At 52.6% G+C, this 21,879-nt stretch overlaps 1 protein-coding gene across 1 annotated transcript; it reads right to left on the bottom strand.

Moving 5' to 3' along the window:
* Positions 1-9,934: 9,934 nt before the first annotated feature.
* On the bottom strand, positions 9,935-21,466 carry KCNH2 (potassium voltage-gated channel subfamily H member 2). Its single transcript, XM_075550788.1, has 11 exons — positions 21,359-21,466; positions 17,815-18,243; positions 16,017-16,404; positions 15,541-15,740; positions 14,839-15,091; positions 13,391-13,584; positions 13,100-13,196; positions 12,446-12,718; positions 12,175-12,361; positions 11,661-11,838; positions 9,935-10,412 (listed from the first exon to the last, which is right to left on the bottom strand). The coding sequence occupies exons 1-11, from the start codon at positions 21,464-21,466 to the stop codon at positions 10,263-10,265; spliced, it is 2,457 nt and encodes an 818-aa protein (XP_075406903.1). The 3' UTR covers positions 9,935-10,262.
* Positions 21,467-21,879: the final 413 nt, after the last annotated feature.

Raw genomic sequence — 21,879 nt, 5'->3', positions numbered from 1 at the left:
GAGTAGCGAAAGCAAATGGGAAAAAAATAAGCAAAATTGCTGAGCAGAAAATTTCAAGGGAGAGTTCAAGAAGACAAAGTGAAGTACTATCATGAAATGTGCAAAGGCTTAGAGTTAGAAAAACAAGGGAGAACATGATCAGCATATCTTCAACTGAAAGAACTAAAGAAACAATCAAACTTTGAGTTGCAATTTTGAAAAATTTATTCTATGGGCAAAATACTGCATGATGCAGCAAGCATCAAAGAAGACGGACAGAGTACACAGAGTCACTGTGCCAAAGGCACTCATTGACATCCTACCACTTCAAAAAGTAGCATTTCAGGATTCATTGGTGGAACTAGATAGGAAATAAACCCCCGATGAACCCCCTCTGTCCACAATTGAGGGGTAGGTGGTTACTAAACGGAATGCACTGGAGAGTGGAGTCCAGAAGATCAAAGGCAGAAGCCTGACTTGAACAGTTAAAATCTGTCAGCAGATTTCCCCTAGGATGCATGCTGGAACTGATTTACTCTTTTGGTTTCTAAAATTTTATATTTTGGGGGGGTGTATTGTTTGGTTTGTTTGTTTATTGTACATATTTGGGGGTATCTTGGAGTGTTATGTCATGGGGGTCACCCTTTTGAAATTGCAGTATATGTTTTTCATTTTGGGGGGTATGAAAACCAGGACTGATGAACCTATAGAGTCAGCAAATGGAATATGGGTTTGGAGGGGAGGAGGACACAGAGGTGGTAGTGGGGTGAAGGGGTGATGACATCAAGGGGTCCATCTAGACAGAGAATGTTTGGAAACTGATTGTGGTAGCAAGTATACAATTCTGATGGATGTGATTGAAATATGGAAATATTTGATATAGTTATTAATCCCAATTAATTTTTAAGTAGCATATGATCAAGAAGCAATGGTCTTGAAGGGAGAGATCCAAACTGCACTGAAGGCATGAGCCAAAAACAAGACTCCAGGAGTTGACAGAACACCCATTGAATCATTTCAACAAGCTGGGGAAGCACTGGAAGTATGCATTCTTTGACACCAAAAAATATGGAAGACAGCCACCTGGCCAACAGACTCGAAGAGATCCATATTTGTACCCATTCCAAAGTAAGGTGACCCAATAGAATGCTCAAATTACAGAACCGTATCGTTAATATCACATGCAAGTATAATTTTGCTAAAGATCATCCAACTACAGTGCATTGTTATACTTTGCAGTAGTATATTGAGAGAAAGCTATAAGAGGTTCAGGTCAGATTCAGAAGAGTACGTGGAACAAGGTATCACTGCTGATGTCAGATCGATCTTGACTGAAAGTAGAGAATACCAGAAAGGTGTTTTATTGACTACGCAAAGGCATTTGATTGTGTGAACCATAACAACTATGGTCTACACACAGTTGGACCATAAGAGAATAGGAAATCCACAACACTTCATTGTTCTCATTCGGAACTAGTACATGAATCAAGAGACAGTTGTGCAAACAGAAAAGGGAATATTGTGTGGGTTAAATATCAAGAAGGGGCTGATATCAGGGGCTCAAGTGGGAAGAGAATGCTTTGAAAATGATGATGGCGGCATAGATACAAATGTGCTTGACACACTGGATGAATGTATGGATTGTGATAAGAGATGTAAGAGCCCCCAATAAAGGTTTAAAAAAATCAAGAAGGGATTGCATCCTCTCATTATACTTATCTATTTGCTGAGAAACTAATCTGAGGAACTGGATTATATGAAGAAGATTGCAATACCGTGATTGGAGTGAAGCTTATTAACAGCCTGTGTTATGCAAATGGTACAGCTTTGCTTGCTGAAAGTGAGGAAGACTTGAAGCACTTGCTGATGAACGGCAAGGACGGCAGCCTTCTGTATGGAATGACAACTCAATGTGAACAAAAGCAAAATCCCCCCAACTAGACCAGTAGCTAACAGCATGATAAATGGAGAAAAGGCTGACATGGTCAAAGATTTTTATCTTCCTTGAATCCACAAAGCTCATGGAAGAAGCAAAGAAGAGATTTTTTTTTTTAATGTGTTGCTTTGGGTAAATCTGCTGCCCAAGACCTCTTTAAAATGTTGAAAAGCAAGGATGTTACTTTGAGGACTAAGGTGAGCCCGACCCAAGCCACGGGATTTTGTACCTTGAATAAGGAGGACCGAGGAAGGACGGATGCATTTGCAAAGAAGGCCAAAAGTGCCCTGGCCTACCAAACGAACAAACTCATCTGTCTCGGAAGTACAGCCAGCATGCTCCTTGAAAACAAGGATGGTTCCAGCAACTATGACAGGGGCCAAACCCAGTGCAGGGATACATACGGCAGCCAACTGACTAAGAGGGGGAAAGGAAGAAAAGGGGGGGAAAGGCATGGGCAGTGGGGGAGCAGGGCAGTAACCCACCCAAGGGTAGAGTATTGTTTCTATCTCCACAGGAGAGGAGAGACCAGGCTTCAACGCAATGCACCAAGACATGAATACAACATACGGGCCGGTACCAGGAAGCCAATAGAGAGGTCTGCAGGGCCAGCCTCAATCCCAATTATGTGGACACCCCTCCCCACACTTCAGAAGAATGCACTTCAGAAGACAGCACTGGGGCTACAGCTTGGGGAGAAAGGTGAGTCGGATTAGAGCACATGGAGAAATGCAAAGGGATGGAGAGGGAGGAGAGGGCATCCTGGTCCACCAAGCCCCAAGGACGATGCTCCTGCTCAGAGCAGACAATGCACAGGGAGGTCCATAGGGCTGGCCCCACCATGGGACATGGCATTCCTCACTGAATCATGGCTCTGCGGGGGACAGCACTGGAGACACAGTGCGGGAATAGAGCATGGTCTGGTCCCATCACGTTGGGGTGAAGCACTGAGGGTATGCAGTAAGCAACAGGGGGAGCAGGGTGATGCGATCCCCAGGGAATACCAAAAAGAGACTTTGGAGACAGAGTGTGGCACCCCATCAGACTCAACTGGAAAACAAACAGACCTTGAACTATTTATAGGCTTTTCCATTTTGGTCAGTGGCTTTCTTTTTGTTATTGTCATTTTGGTTTTTTTGGGGGGGGTTTGACTTCCTCTGTTGTTTTATTTGGCTTTGCCTGGTTTTGCACTTATTAATGTATCTGCATGTCTATCTAGATAAGATAGGATAAATAATTCAGAGATGAAAAGAACAGGACCAATAGTTCCAGGAGGATACGGGAGTAGGGAGGTAGGAGAAAGTGGGGGAGGGAGGGCAGAACCAACCCAGGAACAGGGAAACAACAAGTAAACTAAAATCAATGGAAGGAAGGTCGTAGGATGCCTAGTGGAGTTTAATTAAGGGCAATGTAGCATCAAGGAATTACTAAACCCTAATGAAGGTGGAACATGGTGGTGGACAAGAGGAAACTAAAAGGAAATAGAGGAAAGAACCAGGAGGCAAAGGACATTTATTGAGGCCTAAATACAGGTATGTACATATGTAAATATATATATAATGAGAGGGGGATAGATCTATATACTTATATCTATATGTTAAGAATTAAGGTTGCAGATGGACATTGGGCCTCAACTCAAGTACTCCATCAACACAAGAACACTTTGTTCTAACAATCCATCATTCTGTGATGCTCACCTTCCCGACACAATCGCTGAAGAAAAAATGGGTGCATAAACGAAATGTGGTGAAGAAAGCTGATGGTGCCTTGCTATCAAAAGCTATGGCGCCTGAGGTCTTAAAACCTTGAACAAGCAGCTATCTAACTGAGAAGCAATAAAGCCCACATGGAAGAAGCACACCAGCCTGTACAATCATGAGGTGTCTATGGGATCAGGTATCAGGCATCTAAGACTCAGAACAAAACCATACCCAAGGTGAATGGTGGGGGGTTGAGGGGAGGGCATGGAGTGGCAACCCAATGACCATCTGTAGACAATTGGACATCTCCTCACAGAGCGGTCACAGGGAAAAGATGAGACAGTCAGGGGGCAGTATAGCACCAATGAAACACACAACTTTCCTCTAATTCTTTGGTGCTTCCTTCCCCCAACTATCATGACCTCAATTTTACCTTACAAATCAGATTAGACCAGAGCATGCACACTGCTACAGATAAGAGCCTGCAACACAGGGAATCCAGTGTAGATAACCCCCTCAGAGCCAACAATGAGAGTCAAGATACCAGGATGATTAGGGGAGGTGGGGGGAAATTGATCACAAGGATCAATTAGAACCCCCTCCCAGGGGAGTTGAATAATGGAAAGTGGGTGAGGGGTGACAGAGGACAGTGTAAGATATGGAAATAATAATCTATAAATTATCAAGGGTTTCAGAGGGAGGGAGGGCAGGGGAGGGGGGAAGAAATGGGGAGTTGTATCAGGGGATCAAATGGGAAGCGAATACTTTGAAAATGATGATGGCGGACCCCACCACAACACACCAAACCAGGAGGGCAACATAAAGTACAGAGGACTACTCAAAGAGGCTGGACCATACACTGGCCCAATCCAGAATTAGCCCAACCCCCACATTCGAAGGGAATACCACAGAAAATGAAAATAGATCGTCTGGTGTGGGAAATGAACTGACCCACCACACCACACCCAGAAGGAAGCTGAAACAAAGGAAGGAGGAAGGACGTAGTGGAGTACACCTGGGCCCACCAAGCCCACAGGATGATAGCCTGGCTCAAAGGGCCCATCGTACAGAGAGGACCATACAGCTGGCCACACTGCGAGATGCGACATCCTGCACCGACCCATGGCCCTACAAGGGACAGCACTTGAGACACAGTGGGGGATGTGCGACTGAGCTGACCCCACCACACTGAGGCAAACACTGGAGGCGTGCGATGGAGCAACAGGGGAAGCAGAGCAAAGAGATCCCGAGGGAGTATAAAGGATGGACTTCGGGGCCAGGATGTGGCACCCCACAAGATTCATCTGGAAAACACTCCTAAAGGCCAACAAACAGACCTTGAATTACTAGCAATTTTTTTCTTTTTTTGCTATCTTTTTGTTTGTCTTTTCTTTTTTTTTTAACCTTGTAAATTTTGTATGTTAATGGATTTTCTGCTTATCAGCATGTTGGTGTTGCTGCTTTTGAAACCATGTTCTTATGTGCCACTTGGACGCTGTCAAAGCCATCTGCATTTGTATGCATATATTACTATGTCAGCAGGTCCACCTAGACAAGATAGGCTGGACAAACAATGAGAGAAGAAAATAACGGGACCAACGGTCCTGGAGGGACATGAGAGCGTGGGAGGTAGGAGAAGGGAGAAGGTGTTGGCCAACACAGGGACAAGGGAACAACAAGTGGTTCAAAACCAGTGGAGGGTGGGGGGGATGGGAGGACTGGTAGGGAGTGACCAAGGGCAAGGTAACTGAGAGGAATTACTGAAACCAGAATGAAGGCTGAACGTGGTACCCACCTTCCCGACATGATCACTGAAGACAGACGTGTGTGTAAGCAAATGTGGTGAAGAAAGCTGATGGTGCCCGGCTATCAAAAAGATATAGCATCTGGGGTCTTAAAGGCTTGAAGGCAAACAAGCAGCCATCTAGCTCGGAAGCAACAAAGCCCACAGAGAAGAAGCACACAGCCTAAGTGAATACAAGGTGTAGAATGGACCAGGTAGCAGACACCAAGGAACAAAAAAATCATTGTGTGATCACCTTCCTCACATAAACGCTGAAGACAAATGTGTGCATAAGCAAGTGTGGTGAAGAAGGCTGATGGTGCCCGGCTATTGAGAGATATAGCGTCTGGAGACTTAAAGGCTTGAAAGCAGACAAGCGGCCATCTATCCCAGAAGCAACAAAGCCCACACGGAAGCAGCACACCAACATGTGTGATCAGGAAGGGAAGAGGAGACCAGGTCTCAAACAACAAAGGCGCAGGGGGGAGGGGAATCACATCACCATGAATGAGGGGGAGTGCGTGATGGGGACCCAATGCCCATCTGTAAACAGCTGGACATCCCTTCCAGAGGGGTAGTGGGGAGGAGATGAGTCACTCAGGGTTCAGTGTAGCAACAATGAAACTCAAAACCTTCCTCTAGTTCTTGAACGCTTCCTTCCCTCCCAATTATCATGACCCCAATTCTACCTTGCGAACCTGGTTAGACCAGAGGATGTACAGTGGTGCAGTAGGGATCTGGAAACACAGGGAATCTAGGATGGATGAACCCCTCAGGACCAGCGGTAGGCATGGCGACACTGGGAGGGAAGTGGGTGCAGAAAGGGAGAACCCATCTTGGAGATCTATGTGTAACCTCCTCTCTGGGAGATGGGCAATGGGGAGGTGGGTGAGGGAAGATGCCAGGCAGTGTAAGATAAGATAAAATAATTATTTTAAAACTATTAAGGTTGTAGGGGGAAGGGGAAGGGGGAGTGGGGAGGGAGGGGGAGGGAAAAATGGAAACCGAGCTGATTCCAGAACCCCAAGTGGAATTTTGAGAATGACGAGGAAAGTCAAGGGAGATGGAGGAAAGAGCTAGGAGTCAAAGGGCATTCATGGAGGTCTAGACAAAGACATGTACATGCAAATATATATAGGAGGATGGGGAAATAGATCTATGTGTCTATATTTATAGGTCAAGTATTAAGGTGACGGAAGGACCTTGGGCCTCTACTCAAACACTCCCTCAATGCATGAATACCTTCTTTTATTAAATTGGAACTCTATGATGCTCACTCTCCCGACACAACAGCTGGAGCCAAAGTGTGTGAACAAGTAAGTGTGGTGAAGAAAGCTGATGATGCCCGGCTATCAAAAGAGATAGTGACTGGGGTCTTAAAGGCTTGAAGATAAACAAGCGGCCATCTAGCTCAGAAGCAACAAAGTCCACATGGAAGAACACACCAGTCTGAGTGAGCGAGTGGTCCCAAAGGGATCAGTTACCAGGCATCAAAGAACAAAAAATCATATCATTGACTGCACACCTCCATGATAGGATCGCTGAAGACAAATGGGTGCATAAGCAAATGTGGTGAAGAAAGCTGATGGTGCCCGGCTATCAAAAGAGATAGTGTCTGGGGTCTTAAAGGCTTGAAGGTGAACAAGCGGCCATCTAGCTCAGAAGCAAATAAGCCCACATGGAAGAAGCACACCGGCCAGTGCGATCACGAGGTGCCCAAGGGACCAGGTATAAGGCATCATGCAAAAAAAAAAAAGATATAAGTGTGTGTATGTATGTGTATATATGTGTATATGTATATATGTATGTATATATATGTATATATATATCATATTAAATGAAGGGGGAAGTGCAGAGTGGAGACCCAAGGCCCAAGTGTCGACCAATGGAGATCCCCTCATAGAGGGGTTTAGGAGAGGAGATGGGTTAATTAGGGTGTGAGGTAGTATCGATGAAGAACACAGCTTTCCCCCGGATCCTGGATGCTTCCTCCCCCCAACTACCATGATCCGAATTCTACCTTGCAGGGCTGGATAGGACAGAGGCTGTACACTGGTGCATATGAGGGTTGGAGGTACAGGGAATCCAGGGTGGATGATACCTTCAGGACCAAGGGTGTGAGGGACGATGCTGGGAGAGTGGAGGGTGAGTGGGTTGGAAAGGGGGAACTGATTACAAGGATCCACATGTGACCTCTTCCCTGGGAGAGGGACAGCAGAGAAGGGGGGAAGGGAGACTCCGGATAGGGCAAGATATGACAAAACAACGATGTATAAATTACCAAGGGCATATGAGGGAGGGGGGAATGGAGAGGGAGGAGGGGGGAAAAAAAAGAGGACCTGATGCAAGGGGCTTAAGTGGAGAGCAAATGCCTTGAGAATGATTGGGGCAGGGAATGTATGGATGTGCTTTATACAATTGCTGTATGTATATGTATGGATTGTGGTAAGAGTTCCTAATAAAATGTAAAAGAAGAAAAGAGAAAAAATGATTAGGGCAAAGACTGTACAGATGTGCTTTATACAATTGATGTATGTATATATATGAACTGTGAAAAGAATTGTATGAGCCCCAATAAATTGTTAAAATTTAAAAAATAAAATAAAAAAATAAAAATGCCTCTTCCCTAAAAAAAAGAAAATGATGATGGCAGCATATGTGCAAATATGCTTGACACATTGGAGGAATGTATGGATTGTGGTGAGAGATGTAAGAGCCCCAATAAAGGTATTTATAAAAAGCAAAACAAGGTGAGACTACATCTCATGTACTCAGACACATTACCAGGAGAGACCAGTCCCTGGAGAAGGACATCATGCTTGATAAAGGGACAGCAAGAGGAAGGTTTGGGGCCTGGGGCCCAAAAAGAACTGAGCAGCTTTGTGGCTAATCTAAAACATAGATGGTGCAGAAAAAGGTCTCTCTATTCCCTTCATGGCCCAACTTACACCCAGTCCTGGTTCTCTCATGTGGTTCCCCCACCCCCACCCACAGAGTCTGGCTTCTACAGCCGCACTCTGCTCCTAGACACGACTGTGTGTGAAGTTCAGGCTGCAGCTCACAGAATGAAGGCATTTTAAGTACATATGGTAACAAAGACAGAGCCAAGACCAGAGAGTGAAGATTTTGACCTTGCTCACATATCCCCAGAGTGCCAAGTGAGCTTGAAGTCTGGCTATACCTTCATGTCTGTCAGCCTCTTGCTATTCCTGCCCTCCATCGTCCATGAGCACAGTCTGCCCCATGTAGCCCACATCAACTGCCAAAAGAGGCCCATGTGGTGAGCCCCACATCCATGAGAAGATGGCATTCACACAAGTATTCTCTCATGCAAAGCTGCTCTTCTGTCAGCCCCCTGTGGCCTCCTTAATCCCAACTCTCCCCTGCTCCCCAAGACACCTGAGGAGCTCCAGCAGAGGCCTCCAAGCTCAGACCCACAGGGTAAGGGAGCTGGATTCTAAGGCTGAACCACCTGAGCTAAGGGAAAAGATGCCCCCATCTCTCTTACCTTCTCTGGGCTGCAGAGACTACTCCAGGTTACTCAGGCACCAGCTCCCTCTACTCCCCGAAATATTCCATTTGTCCTTAGAGCTAAGTTACCAAAACATACCTGGAAGAGTCAGTGATTGTGAGGGTCATGTGAGACAGACACAGCCCTGCGGACCCTGAAAGCCTTTAGGTCCTACCCTCACTTACACCTAGCCTGCCCACATGGAGCCTGCAGACTCCTCCCAGTGGCCATCCGCTGGCCCCAGGGCATCCACTGCACATACTACTCTTCCCCGGAACTGTGTCCTCACAGGACCAGCTATGCAAACCCAGCATATTTGTTTATATTTACAATACACATGCACACAAACCATCACACACACACACACCACACACCACTACATCCACACACTCCATCCACATACCATACCACATACATACCCATCACACACAACCACACACAACACAAACCCTTTCACTACCCCCCGGGCCATCTGTGAGACTTGTTTCTCCACTAATAGGAAATCCCTTCCCTCTTTAGTGTAAATCTTCCAGTGATCCAGTGTATACAGCCAGGCATCTGCCAAAGTGTGATCATAATAAGGAAAACCAGTGTGCCCAAAGGTGACTCCGCACCGAGACCCAATCATCCAGGGTCAAAATGCATCTGGAATAAGATCAAAATCAAGCCAAGTTTGAGAGGCGGCATGTAGATCAGGGCTTCAGCTCCACCAGGTCAAGGTCAGTGTGGGGTGGGGTTCTGAGTTGGGTAAGGGGACAACTATATAGTGGACTCTTGCAGTCAATGCAGAACCAGCATTGGGAAGGCCTACAGGGAGCCCATGCCATGTGCACTGGTTTCCAGCACAGATGGCCAGTGCACAGGTATGTATACACATATGCGCTTGCACACATAGAGTATATCCTGACTGCAGACACTCAGCCCAGCATGATAAAGGCTGTACCTTCCCTCCCACCCAGTACCACTGGAGTTTCCTCAGGATAATTATTTATTACTCATAGTCATTAGCAACTTCATTAATTATTCATATGATCCTTAATTATGATCCTTAACAATAAGAGCAGTAAATAGGAGAAAAGTCCTTGAGGTGCCTACGGTCCAGGCCGGTGCCTCTGGGCAGTTAGACCAGCTAATGCCCCCAGGACAGGGTGGGACCACAGGCCCCCTTTCCACTGCCCGGCCCTGCCCCTGCTCCTCCCACTGAGGCCCAGGAGACTGCAGAAGGAGATGGTCCTGAGGGCTGGGAGGAGCTGGGCTATAGCCACGGCCACCAGCACTTGGGCACTGGAGGGAAGGGGCCCCGGGCCAGACCCAGTGCCTGGATGTGCCACATGTCCACACTGGGCAGCCCCACTAACTGCCTGGATCGGAGCCATGTCTGTGCAGAGGCTGAGAGGTAAGGGCCCCCAATTGGCCCGGTAGGGAAAGGCGTCGGGTGGGTCCCTCTTGGGGGAGCTCTGGGCGTCCTGGGGGGAGTTCCTCACACGCCATGAACTGGGAAACCTGAAAAGAACACTGAGTGTTAGTGAGCAAGGACCCACAGAGGACAGGACAGGAAGGGTGGGACACAGAGGCGGTCTTAAATCTGGGACAGAGAAAGTTCAAGGCAGACAGATGAGACCCCCCACCCTCCACCCCAAGAAAGGTGTTAAGATTGGATGAGAGACATTCGTTTCCAGTTGGCAAGAGCCAAGAAGGGGAGCAGAGAGCATTGCAGTCTGACTCAAAATACCCTGCCTGGGACCCAGGAACATTCCAGACCCTGGCCTCCTCCTCCTTCCCTAGAGAACACAACTGAGAAATGGATTGTGGGAGCCATTGTACAATACTGCTTGGTTGAATTATGGAACTGATATGATATCTGCATTAGCTCCCAACAAAATGGTTTTGGAAAAAGGGAAAAAATGGTCTTTCCAAAAAGTTTTTTTGGGGAAAAAAAACCCTTTGGGTATTTGGAACAAAAAACATTTTCCAAATTAAAGATTTAATTGAACACACATACATGAACACGACTGAGGTCAAATTCAGCCCAGGATACACAGCCCTGAGTTGGGGCAGAAAAAGCAACAAGGCTCCTTCCTACAGTCGAGCAAGAACCAGAGACCTAGAAAGGGCCGGGGCTGCGAAGGCCAAGAAGAGACGCAGGCAGAGGGTACGTGTGTGCTGTGAGCATGCTGGTGTGATCTCAGTGAGGGAGGCTGTGAGGGGAGACTGGCACATTGGCTGACGTGGGCCCTGGTGTCTGAAAACAGGAGCAGGCAGCATATGGGAGGGGGAGCAGATGCCAGAGGAGGCAGGGAGGGAGGGAGAGAGGGAGGGAAGGAGGAAGGGAAAGCAGAAAGCTGGAGAAGTCCTTTCTCGGGGCCCCTGGGCAATGAGTCAGAGGTGCCCCCACACACAATTGAGGCCCCTTTTCCAACAGGAAGGTGGAGAGGAGGGCCCAGGAAGCACCCCTGTGAGTTTGGCCTCAACAAGCAAGGCAGGCCAGACCCTGTGTAGCCAAGTCCTGTCCCAAAGCTACACGGGCAGGCAGCACCCCACCCCCATACCATGTCTGACTAGGAACTGTGGTCCTTAGACCGTGGTCCATTCTGCAAGCATGCAAACAGAGCTGGAAGCCTCCTCAGGGATAGAGCCCAAGGCAAGGGGCGGGTGGGGGGGGGGGGCTGACAGCAGAGGCAAGAGGCCAGGCAGACGCCATGGGGGGCGGGCTCGGGCCAGGAGAGGCTGGGCTAGAGCCTTGACTCGTACCTGAGAAAGCGAGTCCAGAGTGAGGATAGGAATGGGACTGAGAGGCAGCAGAGGGGAGGTGGAGGTGGGACCGGGTCCCGGGGAGGTCACAGCACTGTAGGCGGGCGGAACCAGTGTCATCTGTCTCTGTAGCAGCTGCAGCACAGTAGCCATGTCCGCACTCAGCCGGGTCTCTAGTCTGAGGGTGGAAGGAACAGGGCAGATAGACGCGCCGGCCAGGTGGAAGGAGGTGTTCTGAGTCTGAACAGAAAAGGAGACTGTTCTCTGTAACTTCGAGGCCACTCTCCTGAGGAGCCAGCTGGCCACCCTAAGCTCCCTGTAACCACTGTGGTGGCTGCTGCCGTTCAGCTCCGATGGAAGAAGAAGACCCAGCTTCCGAACACACATACGGGCCTAAACCCTGCCAGCAACCCACACCAGGACACCAAGATCCCACTCAGGCCCTACTTCAGTCCCTCTTACACCTGTACACACAGAAAGAGAGAGACCAGGTTGCACGGCTTCCTGGCCTCACCTGTTGAGTTGCCGCTGGAGGGCATCCAGCTTGCTCTCCACATCGCCTCGAGGCCGGCGACTTGGGCTGGAAAGGGGGATATTGAGGAGGCTGGGGGTGGTAGCAGGGCAGCGAGGCAACTCCTGGTACTGGTGGCCCCGGCTGTCCCCCCAGAAGCTGAAGATGTTGGACACTCCGGAGAAGGCACCTGGAGCCAGAGAGTGGAGATGACCCTAGGTCAATCCCTACCTTCCCCAGCCCGGCTCCCTGCCCAGCCTGGATGGCCCCATACCTGACAGCGGGTTGCAGGTGTCGCTGTGCTTCTCACCGTCCTCACTCGGGGGCTCCCCACTGGTCAGCCCTCCAGGGGGCCTGGGGCTGGAGAAGGGCACCAGGCGGAGTGGGCTGGACCTCCGGCCCTGGCCCTCATCCTCACTGCTCTCAGGGCTGGAGGGACCGCTCGATGGGGTCTCCCCCCACATTCCCCCTGGCTGGCCCTGGCCACTGGACCCTGCCCCTGCCTGGCCAGGCCCCAGGGATGCCACCTCCCCTTGCTGCTCCATATCTGCAAGAAACAAAGAACAAGAAGGGCCTCTGAGTAGGTGACGTGGGAGAGCGCAGGGTGCTTCCTCTGTGACCTACCCCACCCACCCACCCCAAGCTGACTGAGCCCCAGAACCAGAGTGGATAGGTGGGACTTCTTCCACTCATAGTAGCATGGCTACCCCAGGGCCTGCGGGCCCACTGCCCAGACCACCACCTCTCTGCCATGCAGCATCCACAGACCCGCCCCATGAGGACTAGAGAGGCCTGGGAACTGGCCGGCCAGAGGAGGTGAAGTTGAGCTGGACTGATACGGATAGGAGGAGGGGAAGGGGACACAAGAGGGGGTACGGTTGCAGGGCGGGCATGAGCAGGGCAGCAGCCCTTCCTTTCCTTGCCTCACCCTTGTCTAACCGCCGGCGGAAGGACAGCTTGCGCCTGCGTTGCCTGCTGAAGCCATCGAGCTCTGCGCTGCCCGGAGAACCAGGGATCATGTTGGTCTGCAACCAAAAGTAGGCTCAGCACCTGTTACATCTGGACCCGGCCAGGCAAGCCCAGGCCCTCATTCACGCAGGGCAGCCAGGGGTGCGGCTGGCAGTTGGCTGGGTCTGGCCTCAGGACGGTGGGACAAGGAAGGAGGCTAAGGGGCCACCCTGCTGGGAGCGGACCAAGAGCCCAGCAGGGAGCCACTCACATCTCTAAGGTTGAAGGTGATCTCCAGGCTGGACCAGAAGTGGTCAGAGAACTCGGGGTACATGTCCAGCACCTCGAGCAAGTCGTCCCGATGGATCTTGTGCAGGTCGCAATAGGTGAGGGCCCGCACGTCCCCGTTGGACTTGCCAGGCCGCGCGTACAGGTTCAGGGGCTCCCCAAAGATGTCGTTCTTCCCTGCCGCAAAAGTGGGGTGTGCTCAAGGGGAGGATGGCAGACAGCTTGCCCCACCACTCCCCTCCCCCAGTGTTCCCTCCTGGGTCCATCCCCAACCCAATCAGGCACCCAACCTATTGGGTCCTTCTCAGCTTTCAGGAGGCCAGGCGGGAGCCTTGGGCAGTCAGGGCTTTCCTGGTGACCGGGGCCTGCCCACAGGGCTCGCTCCCCGCAAGGGTTCCAGTCTACTTGGATTCCTACCCCCAAGACCCCGCATCAGAAACACCCTCCTTCCCAGCCACCAGCTGTACTTCCCGAACGACAGACCACATCAGCTGAGTGAAAGGAGACAGGGTGGCATAGCTTAGCGAGCCAGGCAGAAAGTGTCAGCATGTGTCGGGCCCACTGGCTCTAACAGAACAGGGCCAAGGACTGCTGGGACTCTTCCGTTTCAGGGACGGGGGGCGGGGGGGGTACATTCGTAGAGGAAGTGCGTCTCTGCTGCCTGCGATATGAAATTCTATGGGATCTGACCATGCAGACAAGAGAGGGGATGAACCTTCCCTAAGGACTAAGGCCGGCAAAGGAGGGTCTCCCCGGGGAGAAGGCCCACCTGTCCACAGATATGGGGGAGGTGGAAGCGGTGAGAGGCAAGGGGCAGAGCACTTGGTCTTGGAGGGTGACAGGGCTGCAGCATGAGGTGTGGCACCCATAGCCCCCAACAGACTCAATGCCCAAAGGCCAGCCAATGGGCCCATTACAAGTCACAGCACCTTGACCGGACATCGGGTGGCACCTTGCCTCATCTTTTTCCTACAGAGCAGCTTCTGGGTTTGAACAGCTGACCTTGCAGTGAGCGGTCCAAAGTCTAACTCACAGCACCACCAGCTCTCCTTTCACAGACCCAATTCACATCCCCAAATGGGCCTCTCTCCTGCCACCAACTACCCCCGTGAGAGGGTTGGTTTCACCCTGATTTAAAGAAGCAGTCGGGGAGGGGGCTCACTGCTGGTGGGGAGACTGTTGGGAAGGAGAATGAGGCAGAGGTCAGCACACACATACACACATATATACATACATATACATGCACATGTATACATACACATATACACACATTCACACACAAATACACATACACATGCATGCACATATGCACACAGAGACACACACACATACAGACACGCATACACACACACCAAGATGGAGCTTCTCTTCGCTGCCTGCCTTGGGACATTCCTAATGCCTCTGCCTTAGCACTTTCCCTCCCCTCCATACCTAGGATGGCCACCACGACGTCGCCCCGCAGGATCTCAATGGAGCCCCGGGAAATAAAGTAGAGGGCAGTGAGCAGGTCCCCCGCATGCACTAGCGTGTCCCCAGGTGGTGCGTGGGTGGTCTTGAACTTCATGGCCAGGGCCCGCAGGCAGCCCTTGGTGGCCCCCCGGAAGGGCTTGCAGTGCTGCAGCAGGGAGCGGTTCAGGTGCAGGCAGATGTCTGCTTGCAGGCACTCCGGGAAGCCCTTCAGCACCTGGGGGGAGGGGGAGGAAACGCAGCATCCACTTGCAGTTCTTGGAGCACAGCCCTGGAACCCCACCCCCTTCCCCAGCCTACTCCTCTGGGAAACTCCGAGGGCCCAGGCCCTTCCCAGACTCCATGCCGGATGAGCTAGACAGGATTCTGGCTCCTTCTCTTTGAGCCGTGCCACCTCTTACCACCCTAGGTCGCCCTTTCCCTGTCCACTTGCACCCACTCTGGGTTAAGGTGATGAGGATTAAATGTAAAAGCTGTGACTCAGGAAGTGCCTGCCTACGGGAGCCCTTCTGCTCCTTGTCGTGCCCAATGGGCAAGTGGGCATCACACCTCTCAGGATGTCCTTGCTCCTAAGAGGCCGCCTAGACCGCCAGGTATGGCAAGTTGGCTCGGCCAAGGGGCGCCCTCCCTGCCCCACTCGCGCCCCAGCCCCCACCAGTGGCCCACCGCGTTCATGTCGATGCCGTTGGTGTAGGACCAGGCGTGCTGGAAGTATTCCTCCAGGCGCTGCCGCAGCGGGTTGGGGATCTGGTGGAAGCGGATGAACTCCCGCACGCGCAGCATCTGCGTGTGGTAGCGCGCAGTACCTGAGTATAGCCGCTGGATGATAGCCGACACGTTGCCGAAGATGCTGGCGTACATAAGCGCTGGGGACAGGGAGCGGGGAGGGACAGGCCTGTCGGTACCTGCAGGGCCCGCCCTCAGCCCCTGCGCTGACCCACCGCTCGCTCGTGGCATATGCGCAGGGTGGCAACACAGAAGCGCGAGGATGCACACAAACATACCAAGCACGCTCATCTCTCTTCCTGCCCTACCTCACTTTCCCGCCTGGCTGCCCCATGACACACACACCCCCTTCCCTCTCCCCACCCTCCAGGCAGCCACCGCGCACCCCAGCCTCCTCTCCCCGCAGGCGCACTCACAGCCAATGAGCATGACGCAGATGGAGAAGATCTTCTCCGAGTTGGTATTCGGAGAGACATTGCCGAAGCCCACGCTGGTGAGGCTGCTGAAGGTGAAGTACAGGGCCGTGACGTACTTGTCCTTGATGGAGGGGCCCCCCAGGCCGCTGCTGTTATAGGGTTTGCCGATCTGGTCGCCCAGGTTGTGCAGCCAGCCGATGTGCGAGTCCATGTGCGGCTGCTCCATGTTGCCGATGGCGTACCAGATGCAGGCCAGCCAGTGGGCGATGAGCGCGAAGGTGCACATGAGCAGGAAGAGCACCGCGGCGCCGTACTCCGAGTAGCGGTCCAGCTTCCGCGCCACGCGCACCAGCCGCAGCAGCCGGGCGGTCTTCAGCAGCCCGATCAGCTGGAGGGAGAGGGACCGCCAGTGTGAGGGCACACTGACAGTGGGCTAAGTAGCTCTACTATCCTCATCCGCGGGGGGTGGGGGTGGGGGGGTGAGGGGGGAAGGGGGAGAGAATTGAGGTAAGAGCCCACAAATCTCCTCCCAAAACCTACTTCTACGACCTTTTACGAAGCAAAGGAGGCCAGGGCAGAGGTGGTGTTACAGGTCTGTGCTAGTGTCTGATAGAGCCGGGGTTCTCAACCTGTGGGTCGCGACCCCTTTGGGGGGGTCAAACGACCCTTTCACAGAGGTTGTCCGATTCATAACAGTAGTAAAATGACCATTATGAAGTAGCAACAAAAGTTATTTTATGGTGGGGGTCACCACAACATGAACTGTATTAAAGGGTCGTGGCATTAGGAAGGTTGAGACACACTGCTCTAGACTGATAACAGCCTTGAACTCCAGGCTAAGGATGCAGATGTGATCTGCATCAGATATATTGCCTGAGAAGGTTGAGAAGCACTGTGATAGAGGGACAGGGTGAGGACAGGATCGTAGGGTGGTCACAGGCACACCTAATAGCTTACGGGGTCCTTTGTGTGACTTGATGGGTCTTCACTGAAGATAAGGGTGCTATAGCAAAGTGTAGTGAAGAAAGCTGATTGTGCCCAACTATCAGTCAGAATAGTGTGTGGGGTCTTAAGGGATTATATTCGCACACGCGGCTGTCTAAGCGAAGAGCCAACTAAGTCCACGCAGAAAAAGCACACCAGCTTGTGGGATCCAGAGATGACAATTGAAACATTCTAATATGGTGAGGAGAGAAGCATCAGAGAAATTAGGAACGCCCAATTTGTGGAGGGCTGTGGGGGATGGTGAGAGCCCAACAGCAAGTCTTTATCAGCCTTACGATCAGGCAGAGACCATTGTAATCTGGATTATACGGGGGTCAAACTCAACACTTGGCTAATTGACTACCCAATTGACAGGACCTGAATTTGTTCTGGGTACAAGTATCTCTTACTGGTTCCATGACGAAAATTTCTTCCCAGGTTTTTTTTAATGTTGTTGGGGTCTGTCCCTTCTTACACATTATTTGTATCTTTATGTTTTTATCCTTACCACCTTAGCGTGAGTTTTTTATTGCTCTCTGTTGGGTGGCCCATCCATGAAGCACAGGAGGAGTGGATGCATAGAGAGAATAACTGATTCAAGGGGCTATCAGGAATACCGGGTGGCACGGTAGATGGCGGGGAGACATGATGGGTCTTTGAGGGTGGAGTCAAGAAAGAAGCGAGATTGAGTAGTGCACTGCCTGGCCCCTTCAGCTCCCCATCTCTCTCTGCCCTCGCCCTCCAACTCCCTCCTACCACCTTCCCAACTGTCACCATGTGCTCTGGTCCCTCTCTGCCTCCCTGCCAGCCCCACCTCCTCAGAGCCAGAGCCGAAGATGAGCAGGTCGAAGGGGATGGCGGCCACCATGTCAATGAGGAACCAGCCCTTGAAGTAGTGGACGGCGATGCGGCCAGGGTGGCTGACCACCTCCTCGTTGGCGTTGACGTAGGTGGTGCGGAAGTTGATAAGGATGTCTACGATGAACATGATGTCCACAATGAGGTCCACAACAGCCAGAGGCTGGCAGGCATAGCCACAGTCAGGGGCCGGGGGACCCTCCTCCGTCTCCTTCAGCAGGAAGGCGGCAGAGTAGGGCGTGAAGACGGCTGTGTAGATGACCAACAGCAGGATGAGCCAGTCCCACACGGCCTTGAAGGGGCTGTAGTGCAGGATGGTCCAGCGGTGGATACGCGGCGCCTGCAGTTTGTATTCCGGCAGCACGTCTGCACCCAGGGACAGCACCTGCGTGCAGGGAAAGGGCATCGAGGGGTGCTATCCCACAGACTGCAGGACTGAGTCGGTGTGGGAAACAGACCCGGGAAGAGAATGTATGTGGACAAACTCTCGACATTGATATGTTAAGGAGCCTGAGAGGCCAAGACTCCCATGGAGGAAACCTTCCTTCATGTCCATGGGTTGGAGTTACACCCCACTCACATTCTCCTAAGTAAAAGTTACCCCCCACGATGTCCCCCAATAATCATGCCAAATCTAAGGTGCTGTTTGCAAACTCATGGTCCCTGACTACACACTCGGAGGGTCAACTGCTTGAAGGTTATCTGCCTGAAGGTTGTCAGCCATCCAGAGCAAACAGACCTTACTGTCTGCCCCACCCGAAGTAGGGCCCACTCCTTTCTGAGAAGGATAATGGAGGGTGCCCCTGAAGGAGAGCCCAAAGACACCTAAGGTCAAGCCAACTCAGACAGTCGACCAAGGTTAGGCTGCCATCTTGCTTCTAATGTCCGCCTTCCTGTCACATGTGTGCCTCTAGTGCCTCCCCTTGCTGTTGCATGTATGTCCCTAGCTTGTCCCCCCACTGTTATGCGTATGCCTATTGTACAACCCCTTCCTCTTACATATGTGCTTAGCGTGGCCTGAGCGTCCCCCAATTACATAGATTCATGAAATTGCATTGCTCGCTCTCTCTGTGCAGACCTGGCTCATGAAGTCAAGACTGCAAAGGTAAGCACTTGCATGCCTTATCTTGTCTGATGTCTCTAATTTTACCCCTCAATTATACAACCACCCCCTTGGACCCATTCATTGTGGGGGCTGGTACCCCAGAAGGCGGCTAGGCCATGGGATGTCAGAAAGGGTGATATCTCTGCTGAGTCCTCTGGAGAAGAGGGCAAGCATGGCAGGGAGCCAAAAAAAAATGTGGGGGGAGGTTCAATCTGAATGTCTACCTCTCCGCCAAATGTGGAGTACACTTCCCAGAAAGCCATACAACCTGAAGACCCCAGCTGGTCCCAGCCAGACTGGCAGTGCCAGCACACAAGTTCAGAACACTAAGCAATAACACCCAAAAGCAAATGTCCCCACAAGCAAGGCAAGTCCGTGCTCACAGGCTACAGCTCTCCCATGCGACCTTCCCCATCCAAGATGATTGCCACAGCCTAGCAAGTGACTGGAGAACAGAGGCTCCTAGCCTACACAACTGCCAGTATCTCAGCATGTATGATGATGGGAGGCCCATCTGGCCCCACGGTATCAGCTCCCTGCTCAGACCCCTTAGCCTCCCAGAGTAGGAGAGAGCAAGATACGAACTGCTCTCTGACCTCCCAGCCCACCCTGACCCAGAGCAGACTTTGGCCAGCCCCACAGAAGGATACAAGAAGACCTAACCCAGCTAAGGGACAGGGACTCATGCCAGCTCTAAGGAGCCAGGCAGGCACAGCCTGCACAGTTCACACAGATGGGCACAACAGTGTGACAATGAGCCGCGAGGCTGACGCCCCCACTTGGCCCCTAGCGCAGTTGCCTGCCCCTCAGCAGCTCTCTCATGACCTGTGACTTGACCCAAGAACCCTCTGCTCCAAACTCCTCGGGTCTGAGCTGGAATCTCACCCTCACCTAGCCCCCTCAAGAGCCACAGAGGCCAGCACTGCTCCAGAGCCCCACCTGGCAGGGACCCAGCCTTGGGCTCGCCCACGAACACACATGCCAGGGATCTCTGGACACGGCTTCACCAAAGAGAGTGACTTGGAGGACACTCCCTAAAGGAAGAAATACATTGAGATGGACTATATCAGGGACCTGCCACCTCGAGCAATGGATGCTGGAGACAAGGCATGAGGAAGCCACTGGGCAGGAAAAGCCTGTGGGAAGGCTCACAGGCTCCTCCCCCTAACCTGCCTGCAGCCCAAGCTGCCCCACCTTAAGGCAGGAAACATTTTCACAGGTGGTGTGTGGTCTTTGGGAGTTCAGTGAGAGTTAAAGAGTAAGAATCAGCCAAGACCCTTGCAGCTAAAGGAGTAGACCATGGTCCTGGCCCTTAGAACAGAATTTCTCCCAAGAGCCCAGGCTCCCTGGGAGATATGCCAGAGCAAATATATCAGGGACCCACCTCCAAGTTGACCGGCAGCGCACATCAGCACACACACGCCTGCACAGGTACACACACGCATACACACACACAGAGGCCAGCATGGGCCCACAAGCCCAGCATAGGCCCACTGACCCCAATCTCACAGGCGTTGTCCCAGCTCTGCGACACCTGCTGCCCATATGGCCTTGGATCAGGCACTTAACCCCTCCTGACCCACTTCCCTATAGAATACAGTCACATCCTGGATCCTCACCTGAGAGGCGCAAGACTCCTTCCAACCCCTGCCTGTACTTGTCTCCCAACAGGGAGGAACACCTGCACCGGGGCCTGCTCAGGTGTAAGAGTTGGGGTGTGGAGGTGGTAGTGATGGGGGGGGAGGTGGGAGTATTGCTACTTCTTCTCTCTGCCAAAGGTTCCTGGAGAGCAGCTGGAGGCAGAGGGGCCTCCCCATACGTGCTCAGAGTCATCAGACTGGGGAACACAACCCAGCTACCAGCCCCCCACCCCCACTCCCGGACTCCTTAGAAGAGGTCCAGAAGGGTTTTGGTTTAGCATGCCCTCACCCAGAGGCCTCTGACCCAACCCTTCTGGGCTCCAGCTCCAAACCTTGGACCCTCATGCCCCCTGTGCCCGGGCCCACCTGCCACTATGGCATGAGGAGTAGCCGGGGCTCAAGCACCCCCCCATGTCTGCTGCCGCAAACCTCTCCTGACCTGCCAGCCCTCCCTCAGTCTCCCTGCACCACTTTGTGCCCATTCCGTTCCTGTCCTCCCCTCCCTTCGCTGTCTGAGCTAGGGGGCTAGGGGTCATGAACACCACGACACAGTGAAGCCCTGGAAGGCTGCCCCCCCGGAAGCCACCGGGCCTGGAGAAAGTCCAAGGCAAGCCAAGAGTGACCGCAGACCCCAAGCCCCTGAACAGCCTGCTTCTCAGAAGCCCTCTCCGAGCCTGCTTCCACCCTCTGCCCAACTATGGGCCTCCTGGCTCAGGAACCTGACCCAGGTAGGAAGAAGAGAGGGGGTCACCTACCTCCTGGGCCAAGAGGCTGGAGATGCGTACAGCCCGCCTCACTCGGCCTTTCTGAGACCGGGCTGGCAGAGTCCCTGTCCCACTGGCCTTCCCTGCTGTGGCTGCCATGGGGGATTTGGCCCCCAGAGCCCGCTCAGCAGTCCCAGGCCAGGCTGCCCCCCAGAAGCCCCCGGGGCAGCCTCTGGCATAAAGCCAGGTTGGCTGGGGGTGGGCCCCTAGAGCTGGGGTCACCCTGCCCGAATGAGTGGGCAGTAGCCCACCCAGCTCACTCTTTTCATGGGCCCCTTGTGTGGGCCTCACTGCCAGGGTGCTGGGATCTGGCCCCACCACCAGCCCAGCTGCGGCGGCCACAGTCCTCAGTCGGAACCTCCGCTCCAGCAGCCAGCCCCTCCTCCTCCACGGTTCCCTACCCCCACCCGCCGCCCAGGCTTCCTCCCGCCGCCCCCGCCGCCAGCCCGTCATGCCCGCCCTTGAGCCCTGTGCCAGGACCATGGCCCCCTCCCCCACGGCTTGCTCCAGGG

The sequence above is a fragment of the Tenrec ecaudatus genome, chromosome 5 (assembly GCF_050624435.1).
Source record: "Tenrec ecaudatus isolate mTenEca1 chromosome 5, mTenEca1.hap1, whole genome shotgun sequence".
Lineage (NCBI taxonomy): Eukaryota > Metazoa > Chordata > Mammalia > Afrosoricida > Tenrecidae > Tenrec > Tenrec ecaudatus.
Note: the sequence above shows the minus strand (reverse complement) of the source record. Positions and strands in the feature narration are given on the sequence as shown.